General features: G+C 41.5%; 1 protein-coding gene across 1 annotated transcript in view; it reads left to right on the top strand.

Annotated features, from left to right (window-relative positions):
* Positions 1–11,918: 11,918 nt before the first annotated feature.
* LOC135476527 (protein unc-93 homolog A-like) overlaps positions 11,919–18,426 on the top strand; it is a 35,135-nt gene continuing 28,627 nt past the window's right edge. Inside the window, exon 1 of the mRNA XM_064756573.1 lies at positions 11,919–13,979. Coding sequence (XP_064612643.1) covers positions 12,573–13,979 — 1,407 coding nt within the window. The 5' untranslated portion in view covers positions 11,919–12,572. The remainder of the gene's footprint in view (positions 13,980–18,426) is intronic.

Below are 18,426 nucleotides of genomic sequence, written 5' to 3' on the forward strand. Positions count from 1 at the left end.
ACCTTGCTCAGTGATGAGCGCCAAGAAACTCAGCTGCAAGTACCATTTCTAAAGTCTTTGGTGACCCGGTCCGTACAAAGTAACTCGGGTCTAATCTATGTTGTGCGTTGTTCATTCCTGCGATTACGTTTAGTTGTCAAACTAGAAACGTAATACTCATTAGTAGCAGAAGAATAATGATCACGACGGCTTGGAAACAGCCGCCATTGGCTCCCCACTTTCATTAGTATCTGTCAATAGTTCACCGAGCTCGTGGGCAGAAATTATGTGTCCTTCAGCACACTGACCCCGTGTTGTTCCCGACACGCCCGCACAAACAACGGCAATCAGTGAGTTTTGAGGGCATTAATACCGACAGATAAGGGTTAATCTGGCATTAACCCGAGCGTACCGCAGCTGACCGAGCCGAGGCCTGTTGTAATTAACCCGTACACCACCGCGCCGTGTTCTCCAATAAACAATGTTAAGGACAAAACTGGCAAGAACATATATCGCCTCAATGGGTCAAACGTCCGCATTGTAATCGGACAGGACACGTTCGGATCAAAGGCTGAACACACGAACTGGATGTATTAGAGATCCCGGCAGTGGCACAATGTCGTGGCTTAGAAGCACGCTCCAAATCCTACGGACAGACTGAAAATAGGAAATCGACATTTTTACTGGAAGCTGGAAACTTACAGTGGAAAACAATGCCGTTGGCTTTAGTTTTGAATTATTGGCGTTTGTTGTGATGCAATCCACCCATGGGTTGGACAAACACTGAGGACGATGATAGACAAAGATAGACAACATCGGAAATTTAATTTCCCCGCTTCTGCCAGCTTCCAACCGACGTCAATTGCTAACATCTGTACATTGCTCTTGGTATGTTGGCCTAGGGCAGTGAATAGCCTATAGGAGAAATGACAGGCTCTGTGAAATCAGTATCCCAGGAGCCGTGAGCCGCATAAGAATAAGATTGCCGCGCTGTATATACTACCAGCTGCCATTCCAACCCAAACTGGACACAGATATCTGTATTACCGACAAGGTATTAACTAGCATGGTACACAATTTGAATTCCATCAGAAAACACCAGAAAAGAGAAAAAGAAAAGGCAACATTAGACCAAAAGTATTTTTGCAGCAATTAAGTATCCCTCATGAAGTTTATAAAAGATATCTGTTTATTTTTCTAAACCTGGGTGGGGTCATACCAAAGACTGTGATCTTTGTTGTTGCCTCACCTGTTGATCAGCACTGAGAGTCGAGGAAATTGTGTCACAGTTTTCTCTCCACTTAAGTTCCACCTGGCAAATATGACACTTTTTCTTCTCTAATCTACTTCTGATTGTGTCTCAGTTTATCGGGTTACATTTGGCACATCTTGAATGTATTTACGTTATATCTAACGATTAATTCTAAGTATAACTCTGGGCTTATAATAGAGATTGTTGTGTCGTTCTCCGTCAATCTTGGAGCAGCGTTATTAACAGTCTTTTAGCACATTCGCGGGTGTCCGGGAAACGCTCGTCGAGTCATTTCAAGCCTTCTAAAGAAGACGCCAATTACTGGATCAATACAGTCTTATATTCAGAGAGAGATGAACAAAAATATACATCCCATTTATACACGGTATATCAAACATAGCTAAGAGGATTTATTCCCACAAAGGTAGGACGATCTTGGCTCTGATGACATGGAACGTTTAATGCACACTTAACTATACCATAAATACAATTGGACACCATGCTTTTAGCGATCTTCTTTGGCTTCATTGTCTATGTCAATCTATATTAATACGTTTTAGATGTATCCTGTTTTCCTTAATCACTAACAACACATATGACGTAGACCTAATAATGGTGTACAAAGAGGGCGATTTGCCTTAATACAAAAGACGAAGAAAGTCGTCAATATCAGAAACATTAAAAACCAAACAGAATTAACTGTGTTCAAATACTTCAATTCCAAGATGGGATTTGCGCACAAAGGACCATATGTATTTGCGTGTTTTTGCGCGTCAATGATGTAAGAGGGATTATTTTACGTTTGCCCTTAGGCAAAGTCCTGATGACCTGTATCCTGTAATGTAGACCAACGCGTGTAGGCTATACCCAAGTCTCTTCATGAAGTCCAAATTACAATTCAAAAATTTATGTGAATATATTTCTACTGAAGAAATTTGAATAAGTGAATGTAATCCCTTCTGTAAGGGAAGTTTTGTATGTACAGCGATATAGGATATTAATGTAGGCCTGCGTGTACATTAAACACCATGACAGCACAGAGTTGTTAACATTTCTAGACCATTTGGAAACTATCAGAATTGTCACTGCTCTGGTTTTACTCTTTTATATTACTGGCCATCTTCATATATATTGTTAATTAACAGTAAAGACAGGAAAGTAACCGGAATTGTAAAACTACAAATGATGGCTCCGTTGAACTATGAATCACAGGCAGAATTACTTTCACAAACCCTTATCTTGTATCCCGGGGCGTTCAGCGAACAGTTCACCAGTGAAACCTCAGTGAAACCAACAAAACAATGTTTTATATGGATAATTACATGTACAAGGAATTCCGACTTATGATATAGTTTGAACATTATACGCATTTCTTGGGTTCTGTATTTCACATAACAACACACAATGTATGGCATTTACAGGGTTTAATCACACTGAGAACTTTGGCGCCTGAACTAATTCAGGTCCAAGCTGTTAAGTCTACAGACCAGTGTAGGAAATTATTTTATTTGATCCAATCTGAAAATGCTGTCAGCACCTAATGTAGTAGTGATATATTTGAAGCATACCGGCTTTGACCCAATACGCTATTTTGAAGAAAAGATACCACGAGTAAAAACACCAGAATTAATGGCAGCTGTTGACATTGGCTAAAGGAAACTTATTTACGTGAAGAAAGATATGTAAATGCCATTAATTGTTATTTTATTTCAAAATATGAAAAATATTATTCAAATCAATTATGTCCACCATACATGAAGTTCTCAATCGTGTGCTTAAAATGGAGAGCCCACTCCACAGAACGCAGTAAGGGTTTATCATCGCATGAAGAGACGTAATCACCTAATAATCACACCAATATTAAACAGTATGTCCCCAAAAGTTTTAAGTTGTCAAAATTTGGCAAGGAAGAGCTTTTTCCAACGTTTCGTTTCGCACAAAGATATATTTGTCTTTAAATGCCGTGTTGAATGATCTATACACGAGGTGTAGATAGCGTCTGGAATCTGACAAAATTCTTCGGGTGGGTGATCAATAATTCTCCCTGCTCGTTTTTATCTGGCACTAAACTCTTATTAATTCTCTGTAGGGAATGCGGCATATCGCAAATGTTGCATAATAGAATAGGCGATATCTTAAACTGGGGGCCTTCGTCTACGGGCACCGATGCGAGCCGCCGGCGGCGAGCGGCTGGTCAATCAATCCAGTAACATATAATGGAGGCCTGCTCCATAGGTTCCATGCGCTGATACACCGCGGATTAATACTCTTCCAACAATTCGTTCTATCCGTGCGAGAAGCTTCAGTTAATGTAGGCCTACGTCTGTCTGTACGACCGACGAGAAGTGGCGATTGTTATTCGGGAACTCTTGACTCCAGATCGTGTTTCCCAATGTGCGATGCCAGGAGGGGACATCAGTAAAGCGTAAGTTGTAACCGTGGTGTGGGAATTAAGACAAGGTGGTTTTCTTATTTTTAGTTTTCTCAAGGGAAATCAGACTTAAAGCAGATTGTAATTAACATGTTGAGAGCAAAACATTTGGAATACAGAAGACGTTGAACGTAAAATTAGTTCCCTGTATCATGTGACTTGCCTAAAATGCTTAAGGCAACCTATGTAGACATTCCACAAGGTGCCTAACATTTTTGACAGGTCACACGATTCAGTATGTCTTTTTTTACATACTGAATCGTGAGAAGAGTTCGAAGTCGAAAGTCCCCTATTGTGATTGGATGACCTCCGAATTGACACGCATGAATTCAGGTAGATGTTCTCGCTTTTCATTCGTCTTTACCTTTTGATAATAATCCTTGACAAGGGCTGGGGCATCCCGAAAAAATTTACGTCGTCTTGTATCCAGGCCGTTCGTGGAGTGAATTAAAGATGAACGACTAGAGCAGGGAGAGTGAAAACAGAGCGGTGACGAGAGACTGATGGCAAGTGGTCAACACGCAACCGGCGAAATTCAGCCCCTTGACAGTTCACCCCAGCGAGGGTGTTATTGTAACTGTCCATGCAAATGTAATGCTGAAATAGTATCTACTTACGCAGAACCGGAAATGAGTGACCCAGGCTAAAACGTATAGAGTAAAACGATTATTATGAAGTCACACACACACACACACACACACACACACACACACACATATATATATATATATATATATATATATATATATATATATATATATATATATATATATATATATAGGGTGTTGCATGGACATGTTATTTGTCCAGTGAATAAATGATAGTGTGTTATCAGCAGACGTGATTCCCGTATGATCCCAGGCAATTGCCCGTGATTTTGGAGCCCAGCAAACACTCTGGAAACACATCATACTCGAGCGCGTCAAGGCGATGAGGTCCGTGCTTTCTGTAGATGGCTTGGCTAATTTAAACCTTTTACCCGTAATGCTATCAACATGACGGCCTCACGCCCAGGTGGCGCTAGCTCGTCTGATGTGTATTACTGGTCAACCCAGATGTTAATTTCTGTGGAAATAAAGATACCGTCCACACCTCTCCGTGTGAGATACACAATTACATCCTCATAATAGAACGTAGCCTCCAGTCTAGCATCGATTTCGATATCAAAAAGTCATAAACAATGTATAATAGTGCATCATTCACGCCAGCTTGTATGAGTATGGCTTCAAAAGCGCAAAACATAACATAATGTTAACACGTGCTATTTTGTACGTCACTCGAATTCGTAGTCTTGGCTGTATATTGAATGAATGAATGAAATATTATGGCTTATGCCCCCAATCGCAGTATTTTGGCTTTATCGCGAGGAGAAACATCTAGAACAAAGAAACAGTTATGGCTTCCACATGACAATACAAACATGAAAAATCAGAGTATTAAAGAAACAAGACGCTTTTTAAATCAACTACAGTTGAATGTTAAACTACGTTAGCGGAAGTTAGGCATAATCTACATAGTAAACTAGTATATGTTTGGTGCCGTATTGGGCACCACATGGCTATGCCGTTATTGAGAAAGACATATTCTGTTCACTGGGTCTACAAGGAAGAGCTCGAGTTTAGACGCCTTCCTTTTAAGCTATCCCAGATGATTCAGGTCCAATGGACTTCTCTATAATACACAAACAGTATTGTTCTGTCCGTGACCTTGTTATGATTGCCGCTGTGATGTTTTTTAATTGTTACGAGTTATGTAAGAACTTGGTAGCGTTGATTTTTTTTTTTTTTTTTTTTGATTGGTGTTTTACGCCGTACTCAAAAATATTTCACTTATACGACGGCGGCCAGCATTATGGTGGGTGGAAACCGGGCAGAACCCGGGGGAAAACCCACGACCATCCGCAGGTAGCTGACAAACCTTCCCACATACGGCCGGAGAGAAAGCCAGCATGAGCTGGACTTGAACTCACAGCGACCGCATTGGTGAGAGACTCTTGGATCATTACGCTGCGCTAGCGCGCTAACCAACTGAGCCACGGAGGCCCCTGGTAGCGTTGACATATGTAGATAAAGTGAACAGACACTTCAATATACATTTGCAATATATTATTTCTTGTGAACTAGGTTTCTGGAATAGACTGACCGCAAGGCACCTGTTTACAGGGATTTAGCTGGCAATAAGAAAAAGGAATCGCGGAATGGCGGAGAACAGCCTGCCAGTGACAAATGGCAAGTGATACCTGATGGGGACTGTCAGCTTGGTCAGCTGTGTGCGGGCATGTCTAGTCTGATCATGTTACGTCTGGCATCTTAGTCCAAACAATCCCCGATTTCTCACTTAGAGACCGTGAGACACGCTGCTAAATTCCAATTAACATCTGAAAGACTGGAAAAACAAGATACACAGGAATACAAGGCGCGCTTTGCGCAAGAGCAGAAAGGATGACTCATAAGGTTTGTTTACGCGGATAATATTGGCGTCATCAAGTCAAGGCCATTTGTGAAGTAAGATTGACCTGAGCAACACATGCCCAGAAAGAGAGTGCTATAAAATGTTAGCGATTGGATTGTATTGGTTTCGTTGAAGCCTTGTTACATATATGTATATGTATTTGTATTTGTATGTATGTATGTCAGTATGTGGATGGGCCATAAAAGATCCAATACTACAGAGATTGGAATTGAGTTTAAACTTTAGAAGGAATTGTTCTGCTGAATTTTAAGCATATATGTGTAGCGAATACTTTATATCTATAGTAAACTCTTGAGGCTTGAAGATCTGGCACAGTGAAACTGTGATGTGATCTGAACAAGGCAATGTCAGCTGCAGTTTTTAGCTGTTCCATATAACGTTGTTAACGTAAATGCATTAAACTCATGTGGTTTTGTCGTACAATCCCATATTTTTAGAATTCATTCCCTTACGTTCTAAAAGTAAATGCATAAAACTGATAAGGTTTTGTCGTACAATCCCATATATTAAGAATTCATCCCCCAGGGGGGTTGTAGAGTTTATTCACACAGTCATAGACACTGCAAATAACGGACATATTTGTTCTGGCCTGGTCGAGCACTGAAGCGAGTTGAATGCCTATCGATCCGGAGCCCGTACGCTTCCCGTTGTAGCACACACCGACCTCTCATTGCTCCCGTCAGATCACCTTCCCACGGCCTATCACATCTTGTTAACATTTATTTTTATGTGTACGTCCATTGAGGATTGGTTATATTGCATAGGGAGATTAAGTCAAAAGTACTGGACGGATAGGGGCTCCAAAAACAAAGCTTCTGGACGGCCTGGTGTGTTAAAAGTACCTCAGTTACAGTCGTCTACAGAATGTGCAATAGAATAGAACACATATTCCTCTCTGTTCTGGTGGGTTTTGGTGCAAGGATTTTCCCCAACTTCACATTCGAAAATTTGCCTCTCGGCAAAGGCTCATTTCGTAGAATGTAACATAAGAACATCACTCGTTTATCGTACAAAAGGTACGTGACAATGGAAAACTGTATCTGGTCATGTGTTCAGTTGCAGCAAGCAGCTCTATCAGGCGCTACGTTAAGGCGCTAATGCGAGTCTGTCTGTTGCTTGGTTGTTCGGTCAAATTTTGACACCCTATCTTCAAACAGTCAGTGGGGTCCAACATATCACGAAGCCGCACGAAGTCGATTTTTGTAGGAAATGTACGTGAAGCAGCACTTGTTTTTAAAGGTACGAATTTTTTGCAATTTTCGTGTGGTAAATTCCATTATTGTACAATGCATTTCTTTTGTCGTTATCTTTTACAGGTATTGGCGACATGGCAAAGACGGTACTTTTGTAGTGTCAAAGGCATAGAGGAAGTTCTTTGTCAGTTTGTCGTCAGTTGTCAGTTTGTCAATAGTTGTCAGTTTGTCATAGCTGTCAACTTCTCGTCAGGTGTCATTATGTCATTAGCTGTCAATTTTCATCAGATGTTAGTTTGTCATCCGCTGTGAATTGTCTTCAGCTGTCAGTTTGTCATCAGTTGCCAGTTGTCATTAGCTATCAGCTTGTCATCAGCTGTCAGATTGTCATCAGTTGGACCATGAATTCCGCAAGCTACTCTAAATGTTATACTACTATAAGCTATTACATTGTTATATATGTTTAGACACAAGCATCACATAGTTTTGTAACACTTTTGGCATGTAAACTTGCCATGCAGAAATTTGTTACATGTTTGATTGGTTTGACTGCGACACAAGGCTAACTGGAGAAAGTTGACAAGTGGTCGAATTTCACGGCTTTGGGTGTGACTAGTTTCCAGCTATCACACTGTCGTCCCTGCTCTGGTTTTACTCTCTGTGTATTTAATTATTTATTTATGTATTTCATTGGTGTACGCGGCACTCAAGAATATTTCATTTATATGACGGTGGATTATATCTCACAGAATAATTGTGAGAGGAAACCGGTCTCGAGGAAACCCACGACCATCTGCAGGTTGTTGCAAGACCCTCCCACGCACGTCCGGAAAAAGAAGCCAGCATGAGGTGGACTTGAACTTACAGCGCTCGCATTGGTGAGAGGCTTCTGGGTCATTGCGCCGCTTGCAGGCTAACCAACTCCGCCATGCAGGCCCCCTGTATGTCTATAATTATATTACATACATACAAATAACGTGAACAAGACTTCTGCAACTAGTTAGATTCGATCCAAGTACAGTCAACACTGTACTTCACGTTTCATGATATACTGTCATGACCCGCATGGACAACGAACTCTTCCCCACCTGCACACCTCGAAACAGTAAGTGTTCTCCCATTGCTATAGTGCGGCATTGTTTTCGTGTTTAGCGTAGCGCGTTTTGAGGAACGGCACAAGTGCCGTTATTAAAACTGGGGTTACTGGGGTTGTTGGCATTGGTCAAGGGGGTGGGTGGGGAGGGGGGGGGCCAGTGTAGACAAACCCCAGCGCAGGCACTGTGGGGTGTTTTGTTTGATTAACTCTCCAGTTGATCGGATCGATGGGGCCATAAGAGTCGACGCTGATCCCTCCCTCAATAGCTCTCTTGTCCCACGGTTTATCAAGCAGATATTGGAAATTCGACTGGTATAAAGCGGTCTGTTTTGTTGGGACGTGGCATTCAGCGACTATTGCCTGTCTAGTTTGCTTTGACTATGCCCGGACTGAATGGGGTGTTCCAGAGATCGATTCCTCGAATGGTTGTATATAAGATGGCGAAGAAGCGTGACGTTCAATAGGGTCACATGTAGGGATTACGTTGTGGAGCCAGCGGACAGTGGTAAGGTATCAGACTTACAATTTACCAGCCCTCCAAATTATCACTCAATGGGAAAGGACTCCAGTCCAGTTTGTACTCTGAACCGCTGTCATCCAGCATTGCTTACATAAGGTAAGCCATAAACGCTTTCGTTACTCGTGAAGGTGAAGCAAACGTTGAAATATCGAAATTACGTCGATTAAATACTTAACATAGTATGTTTTAGGTAAGCTATATCCAATTCCATTACTGCTGATGGTGACTGAAACAAACGCTGAAATATCGGAATTACAGCCTTTTTAAATCTCAAAATTGTCCGCCTGTGGTATAAGCGTTCCATTACTCGTGATGACGACTGAAACAAACGTTGAAATACCCAGATTACGTCAGTTTAATACACCACATTGTATGTATAAAGTAAGGTACAGACCCTCCTAGTTTTTCGATGAATCTATTTCTTCCCATTTGTAAATTTGCCTACTTTTCTCTTCCGTAGCAGCAGATAATGTAAAGTCATTTGCAGTTTCGAACACAGTAGATATTATGTATATTATATTTATATACACTTAATTTGGAATTTGTTCGAATCTATGAAGCTCACTTAGATGTATTAACCTAAAACTGGTCATTGGTATAACGTGATTCACACTAAAACTATTTTCGATGGCTGGGAAAATACATAAAGAAACAACTGGAACATGAGTAGAGAAAAACCCTTGACCAGAATACTGTAGGCTAATCATAATGTTTGTAATGCGCCTGATTTTTTATGGTTTTTCTATTGAGCGTCGCTTTAGAAAATGGTCTATTATGGTTTACGATATATGTACAAAAGTCTGTTACGATGATTAGATGTATGAAGGAATTATGAACTGCAACGAATTCCTGGAAATCTGGGTACGTTAGGAGAACTTAAAAGAATGTATTGAGCCTGTCATCCGTTTAAAATGACAGGCGACACATTTTCCAAATACGGAGTGGTTGTAATTGACATTTGATTCCGCAGCCAAGAGGATGTTTTAAGGATTCTTGCTGTAAGAGTTAAACACAGCCAAGTGACGAAACGTCTTCTTGTGTCTGTCACAACTTCGCCACAAAAGGCTAAGACTCTGTGAATCAGTCATTTATGTATTCCTTCATTGTTTCTTTTACAGCAATGTTAGTCCATTTGGTGCATTTAAGTGTATGAACTTACATGTCCTATAATATTATGGTCTTTCTATGCAAAGGTATATTAACAGATGAAAGGCATTTTAGCATTAAACGCCTTCACACTTACATGTAAAATATAGGTACGTCTGGGTTTATAATAAGAACTATTTCAGTAAAAATGTCAACTGAATATGCGCCGTGGCGAAGAACGTCTGTGGTAAGGCATCATTTCAGTACGTTTTTTATTTGTGACTATGTTCTTTCTAGCGCACTTCGTCCAGAAAATCCAGCCGAAAAGGACTTGTCTTCTGGTAAATGTGGGTACTTTTCTCGGATAGGTGACGCTACGTCCACTTGAAGTGTCTATTCGAGGCTACGAGGCCAACAGACATGTATGAGCCTAACACTGGTCCTTCATGTAACAACAAACAAACTAAATTACTTTCGACGTCTGGAGAAATCAAATGTCGAAAATGCAAAACATAAATGTATTGGAAAACTGTGTGGAAACAAGAACCTTGGTCACATATTCGTAGGGTGCTAAATGGGGTGACAGTGGCATGTTTGTAGGTTCTAAATGGGGTGACAGTGGCATGTTTGTAGGTTCTAAATGGGCTGACAGTGGCACGTTTGTAGTTGCTAAATAGGCTGACAGTGGCATGTTTGGATATTGCGACAGAGTTAGTTTCCTTGACTGGAGTTATTTATAGTGTAAGTTTAACCACGAACAGTACTATACACCTTTTAGCGTTGAAAGAATCAAAGCTTCACAAGAGTGTAATCTTAAATAAATATATGTCATGTAATTAATAATTTTATTCTTACTAAGTTTAAATATTTAACAAACTGCCACAATAATTATGTAAGGCTTCCTTTATTTAACCCCCACTGATAACTACACGAAGATTTATGCTCGAGTAGAATATGTATTTATATATTTACTTATGTGTTTATTTATATTCACTGGTGTTTAACGTCGTCTCATAAGCAAAAGCTAATGTCACTAGGAAACCCAAAGCCCTTCGCCAAGTACTTCACAAAAGTCTTAGCTAAGGCCAGGTTGAATACTTAATAAAAACCATAGTAAGATGTTTGTGTTCAAGCACTGTTGCATTCTAACCGCGTTTACGTTAGGTTGAATTGCCTTGCGCTATGAGATGTCGTAGAATCTTATATCCTTTTAAATGAATTGTCTTTTACGATCACACAGAACAACGGCATGTAAACGCAATGCTCACCGTAATCCAGTTTCCATTTTGTCGATACTGCTTTTTTCCAACGCTAACTTTCAATCCATTCACTGAATACGGTAACCCTTGCCATAGTACAGTGTGTATGCAGTGTATACGATGACAATGTTTTGTTCTTCTCTTTTTTAGGTTCGGGTGAACCAAGACAGAAATTGTCCTTCTCCAGTAGCTTACAGTGACGCGCTTTCGTTTGACATGATGGCGAATGTTTAGATCGTTTTCAAACGGTGAAGCGACTTCGGTCTTCCAGTAGGTCCTTAGCCGCAAGCTGAAAGACAGGCTTCTGTGCAAGGCACACAATACCAAGAGAGACTCAGTTAGAACACAGGAGGATACACCAACATTTAAGGATCATTTCGCACAACTGCTTGGTCAATACACAGTCTGTGGGAGGTTATAAATGCTTAGCTGAAGTCTTGAAGGAGATGTAGGAATCCTTCCGCCGCGTGTTTTCTGTACTGGAAAGGGGGATTCCCATTGGTCATTTATATCTCTGCTGACTTAATTTTTTGCGCAGTGCTTCCTTTAGTAGACGCTGTAAACAGCAACTACAGCAGAAGCCGTTTGCGGCAAGGAGGTTATTTGAAGAGAAATGCCTGGCCACGTAAAAGTCGGGTAATCGCCTTCCACTTACCGCTGAAGTGAAAGGGCCGTGAGAGACTTAGTGCAGATACCTTGGCGAAACACTACAGCCTGACTCCGTACCACGGGAAGCATCGCTTTTATCGTCAACTTGTGGCCCTACGAGCAGAGCCTGTGTTCTGTGTGTTATATCCCCCTGTAGTGCCTCCTCTCCGCTTTCATGGACGTTCTCGGGTTGGATGACGTATATTGGATTTCTACCTTAATACAAGATCATCGGATTCCCTCTGTTTGCCCGTAAACTTGTTTTTAGGCGTCGTCGAGTAGACGGTAGATGTCAGTCAGTATGTTTAGAGCGGTGGTGCATTAGAGTGGAGGCAGGCAGGGGAACAGCCCGATCATTAACCGACTGCATAGCTGAGAGCTCATTCTCTGGAAATGAGATTATTTATACACTGTACGTCTAAACTGTGTAGAAACATCTCTTTAGTAGGAAGATTAACCGTTAATGGAGACACGGAGTGACAGAGTTAGTCCGCTTCAAGGCAACGACAGCAGAAAAATCAACATCAGTATGAAAAGGTGTTGGCTACTGGTGTGAATTTACCAGTCTATGGCTGGAAAATATTACCAATTTCACGTTACCTCACCTGTAAAGGGACGTATCTGGGCTTCATCAGGATGAGTTATGACAACTTGGACACGAAACCCAAAACTCGGTTGTCTTCGTTCAGTGATGATGAGAGTCGGAGACCAAGCGTTGCCATGGGAGCCGGAGAGAGTCGCCAAGACGGGGATTTCCTGACTTCCAACTACTTATCACTCCAAAGACAAAGCGATGACAAATACGACAGGCTTGTGGTGGCCAATCCGTATGTTCGGCACGGCAGCTTTGGCGGCATGTCTGTACATTCTGGGGGGCTCCTTTCCCCTACGGGTGGTGTGGCGCTAAGGCGAGCAAGCTTTATCCCTGGGGTGTGGGAAACTTACCCCAGCAGTACCACCGTTGATCAGAAAGATGTCGAGGGTAGCAGTGCTATCAATTCGTACAATCTCTCCAGTTACCATACGATGCCGAAAGAATACCAATCTAACGGTGAACAAGAAATAACCAAGAGAAGAGCTCTGAAAAATGTCGTCATCTTAGGGTTGGCGTTCGTTTTCGTTTATTCAGCTTTCATCTCGTTACAAAGCTTGAAAAGTACGATGCATTCTAAGAGTGGATTGGGTGTAGTGTCTTTAAGCTGTGTCTACGCCACCACGGTACTCTCTTGCTTCCTTGCGCCATGGATCATTAAACGGGTGTCCACGAAGTGGACGTTGGTAGTATCTTTCATTCTTTTCTCGGCCTATTTCACCACGCACTATTACCCGTTTCCTGAAATGATCATACCTTCTTCGATAATCTTAGGCTTCGCCGCGGGGCCTCTGTGGGGTGCTCAAGCCACTTACATCACCACCCTTGCCGTCAAATATTCGCAAACGACTGGACAGGACGCGGACTATTTAGTGCACAAATTCCTGTGTTTATTTTGTGGCTTATACCAGACCAGTCAAATCTGGGGAAACTTAATTTCGGTGCTGCTGATCGTTTCCACTACAGGACAGTCAGACTCTGTCCATCCTTCTCAACATCGGATTGCGAATCCGGGATCTGGGATCCAGGACTACATTCATCAGTATCACGTCAATGTGCCGGTCGTTTCCGACGATGGCTTACGTTACAAGGCTAATGACACAAACCATCGACCCCACTGTGGGGTCATGTCCTGTGTGGAACCCCGAGACTCTGGTCTTATTGGCGCCCCGGATTATGGCCAGTTGGTGGAAGTGATTCCACAAACCACCGTGTATTTGTTGGTCAGCATCTACCTAGGTTGCGGGGTCATGGCGATTGTCATAGCGACGGCGCTACTGGAACGCTTCGACACAGCACCCAAACACGATCTATACAACATGACGTTAACCGGTCGCGAGCTCTGTTTGAACACCTGGGACATGCTCAAAGACTTCAGGTGCCAAATGTTAATCCCACTGATTATATTCGTGGGCATGCAGCAAGCTTTCATGTTCGGCGACTTTACGAAGGTAAGTGTTTATCAATATCTTAGACAGAGGCTGGACACAGACGAATGCATTTCACTCTCCTTTAAAAAAAATTCATACTGCACGGGCACTCGTCGCAGATTCTTTATTTATTTTCACAGACATTCACGGTTTGTCTGTGCACTTTCTCATTATACTAAACTCTACAGACAAAGGGAAGTTTGACTTGTGGGCCGACCCGGTAATACAAATTAGGTGCTTGACATACGCTAAGTGTAACGACACAGGAAACACTCGCAAAGTACCATCTGTATGGGTTACACATTGGCATTGTTTTGACTTACTTGTAAGTACTATTTTTTTTATTTTTCCACCCATGAAAAAACCGTGGGTTGTTACTGCGAAACCACTTTCGTAAACTATTGCTGCTCGAATTAACAGCATTTTGTTTTCATGGTAACACCTAGAATGGTGAAATTGTAGAAATTGCCAAAAACATCTACCAAATCAATACAATTCAAGAGATCTTAAAACATATTTAATTTGGGCATAAAAACAGTAAAAAAACATAAACAACAGGACAGTGTGTATACTTTGTAGTTATATGACATGATTGCCCTATCTCTTTGGAAGAACACTTCAATTGCACCAGAGTGCTGAGACAAGCTTGAAATCAAAATAGAAATTCCAATAAAATTTTTCAACTATTAACAGGATTCCTCACTTAATGTTATTGCTCTTAGCCATACACTCATATCCCGGAAACAGCTAACTACACGTAAAAAGAACCCTATCGAAATCTCTCTAACAGCTTTATCCATACACCGTGTTTTTTCTCCATGAAACAATAACGATAGTCGAAGATGTGTATACGAACATGTTTTGTCACGCTGTCCAGTATAAAACCTAAGCACTCTTATGTCAGCCACGTGAATCGCCGAAGTAGTCAATATGTCTTCTTGTATAATTGAGTTACATGCTAACTCCATTAGTAAAATAGTTAGAGTCCAATTTGAAACACTGTCCATATATCACTTCCTTGGTGGGGTTGGATGTATTCGACCAATGTCCATTACAGCATTTTTATGTTGAAACGCGGAATCAAAGCAGATCGTGGCAACAACAAATTATGCTCTTAGGAACTTAAAGCCTAGATTGAGTTCCGTCGTCAATACTTTGATGATCAAGGACAAGTTTGTTTTCTACACGTCGCATCGCACATGAAGAATACCCTCATGTAGCCGTTAAAATATTATCTGCCTTACAGCATGACTGCTATTAATCCATTTGTTCAACACACTTAAAGGCCTTGGCACCGAGCACAACATTGGTATTAAGAGTTGCGTCGTTTGATGGACATCTTCTGAGGAAGGGTCTGCATGTATCATCAAAGACTAGTTCATGTTTCATCTACAAACGCAGAGAACATTGCTTCCAGCAAAACGTTAAGATCTGTCTATCCTGGCCTCCTATATATGGCCACACAATAGGATTGATGAGGCTTATTATTATTTTTTCTTTGTTTACACAGGAAAGACATTTTACACATTAAAATGTTATATCAGTGCTTGGCTAGTACAGAGTACATCCCAGGTGGGTACTTTTTATCCGCGCCCTGTCGATTCTGGTCCAAGTTGGATAGATACTCATAACAAGATGCTAGAAAATTATGTGAATGAATAAGCATCTAACAGGAAGAAGGACATGCGTTGCAAATGATACTTTGCCTTAATCAATTGAAGGGACGAGGCTCATTGATTAAGGGTCGCGACTGCTAACCACAAGGTACATAGAATGTGGGTTCAGTGCCGTTCTTGGACAGAGTGATGTCCTATTGTTCGTGGGACTCGGGTGAAGCTCAACTCTCGGTGGCGTACGTTTGAGTATTCTTCATTTAGTGCAAGGTCACGTGTCTTCCACCAGTATGGCGTTCAACTGTGTACTTAACATGTACAGAAGGTTCTTAATAACTTGCCGAAGGTCGTTGGTCTATGTTATCCGGGCTCTCAGCTTTCCTCAACCCTTAATGTCAATGTCACCGTGTTAAGAGAAAATGAACAGATGACTAAAAGATAGCATACACTTCCACGCTGTCTTCCTATAGCAAACAGGCCTTTGAACCTATTGTTACCTGGCGTTAATTTACTCAGTCAGTTAGCATTTGTCTTAGCATTAGACAATAACAATTTTGTTATTTATTCGGTCTCCATGGCCCCGTGAAAAATTCTGGAATATGCCGGAATCTGCCGTATTTTGTGACCTTCACGTAATTCCTCACTTACCAGAGGTAGGTCTTCATTATACATCCAGTACACAATAGCGGCGTTTAATATCGAGAACGATTTGAAACGCTATACATCTAACGTTTAGACGTCTATAGTGAATTTCATTCATTTGAAATGTCATTTATTAATTTACTAGGCCAGGCTTTTTCCACATCTGTGTTTATGTATCAAGACTCAGTTGTTGTTCGTTGAATTTGATATAATTTGCAATGCAATCGTATCGGTTTCATTTGACTGATGAATTGCCACAGAGGTTTTCAGACGGATTGGCCTGACGGAGCGCAGGGACCAATTCTATCTCCGTCTGCGTGTTTGTGCGACTGGTTCACCAGCCTAATTGATGAACGGAACTAGAAATCAGTGGAATGAGAGGAGATGAAAAGAGGCCCACCTACCGAGTCTCTCCTACACCAGACACCCTTCCATCTTTACTCTAGTGACACCTCATTAATGTACTCCGCACCAAGGTTTAAATCCGACCTTCGTCACCTATTAAGACCAAGACGGGTTCTTTCAGAGGTCATATCACCTAGTTAATCTGGGGTAATTTGTTGTGTAATGACGGTTCTGATCATAGTTAATGTTACTCGGTGATTAATATTGTATAGCTATACATCTAACTGTTAACTTTAAATGCGTATAACCATCTTGCTTTCGTTCAAGTTTTAACTTGCTGATTTTAATCCACCGTTTTATTTCCGCAATATTCCTGATAGGTATATGTGATTATGTGTCAAGACGTTGCACCGTATCCATAGTGTCACCTGATTTACTATTTAAGCACAGATACAAGTAGTTGATCTAAACGCAAAATAAAAATCCCAACCTCTTTCAGTTTATTTAGAAATCGTTTAAACATTCATTAATAATATTATATAAAATTACATAAAAACTGTACTTTTGGTCAAACTCTCTTAAGATGACCTGGAAATCCTTGTGAGGAGACCAAGTTTAAAGCTCCGTATGTTTACAAGGGTGACAACAGTTACAACAGATGCACTGCTTTCTGTGGTAAAATGATAATCTGTCGTGTCGTTTTACTTAAATGCCATTTTTTCGCACTACACATTACATTATGTTTAAGTTGATATACATCGTAGGGGGGGGGGGGCAATAAATAAAACCACGACTAAAGAATTTTTCATACGACGGCGGCAAGCATTCGGGTGAGAGGAGGCTTTGCAGAGCCTGGGAGGGTGGGGGTGGGGACCCACTACAATCCGCAGGTTCATGGCAGACCTTTCCGTGTATGACCAGAGAGGAAGCCAGAGGAAGCTGGACTTGAACTCACAGCGAACGCCCGTGGTGAAATGCTCCTGGATCATTTTGAGCGCTAGCATGCTAACACGCGGATATTGTGTGTTCATAGATTACATTTGATTCTACTGCTGCATGACGTTTCGGCAATGTAATGAAGCAGTGGAGATGTGATACATATTTATGATTTATGCTGCACGTTGCACGCTTAAGCACTACTACCTTAAGCAACTCCATCACCACGCTGATTGCTACCACACCAACCCATACACACACTCTCGCATACGCACCCTCGTTATATACGGGTGCCAGTAATTGCGATAACATCGCTTAAGTAATGTTTCCTGTTGCAATCAAGATTCCCACAGGTGGGAGAGACTACAATATGGACTACGTGACCGAGGTAATACTCTCGCCAAGTTTACCCTCTAGCGCTCAGGCGGCCAATTCCATCATGCGCTATTGCCCAGGCCGAGCACGTACAAATCTCAATGCTCGGTTATTGAAATGGAAGCTGAAATTAGCGGAGTCTACCACCTCAAAGCCTAGTTGTAAAGTATGACACAAAATCAGTACAATGTCCATTCGTCTGGGAAACTGAGCGCGAAGCTCTGATCCAGCTGCATAAACCATGGTGGAAGGGGTGTAAGGGTCTTGCCAATGCATTTGAGGATTAAATTAAAGTACTAGGAATCTACGAAAGAATGTCATCTAAGTTGTAATTCCCACCTTTTACTATGTTATCCAAAAGACTGAATGATTAAACCAGGAGACAGTAAATAACAGAAGATGCTACTCGTTATGAATCTATTCAATCTATGAATTTTAGATAACGAGCAAAAGCCAACAATATGCCTGAACATGTCTCAAGGTATAGCCGCGGGTTTCTGTGTCAATAAGCCATTGTGACGTGTGTTAACATGGCTTCTTTGGCTCAACAAGCAGGC

Source organism: Liolophura sinensis, chromosome 10 (assembly GCF_032854445.1).
Source record: "Liolophura sinensis isolate JHLJ2023 chromosome 10, CUHK_Ljap_v2, whole genome shotgun sequence".
Classification (NCBI taxonomy): Eukaryota; Metazoa; Mollusca; class Polyplacophora; order Chitonida; family Chitonidae; genus Liolophura; species Liolophura sinensis.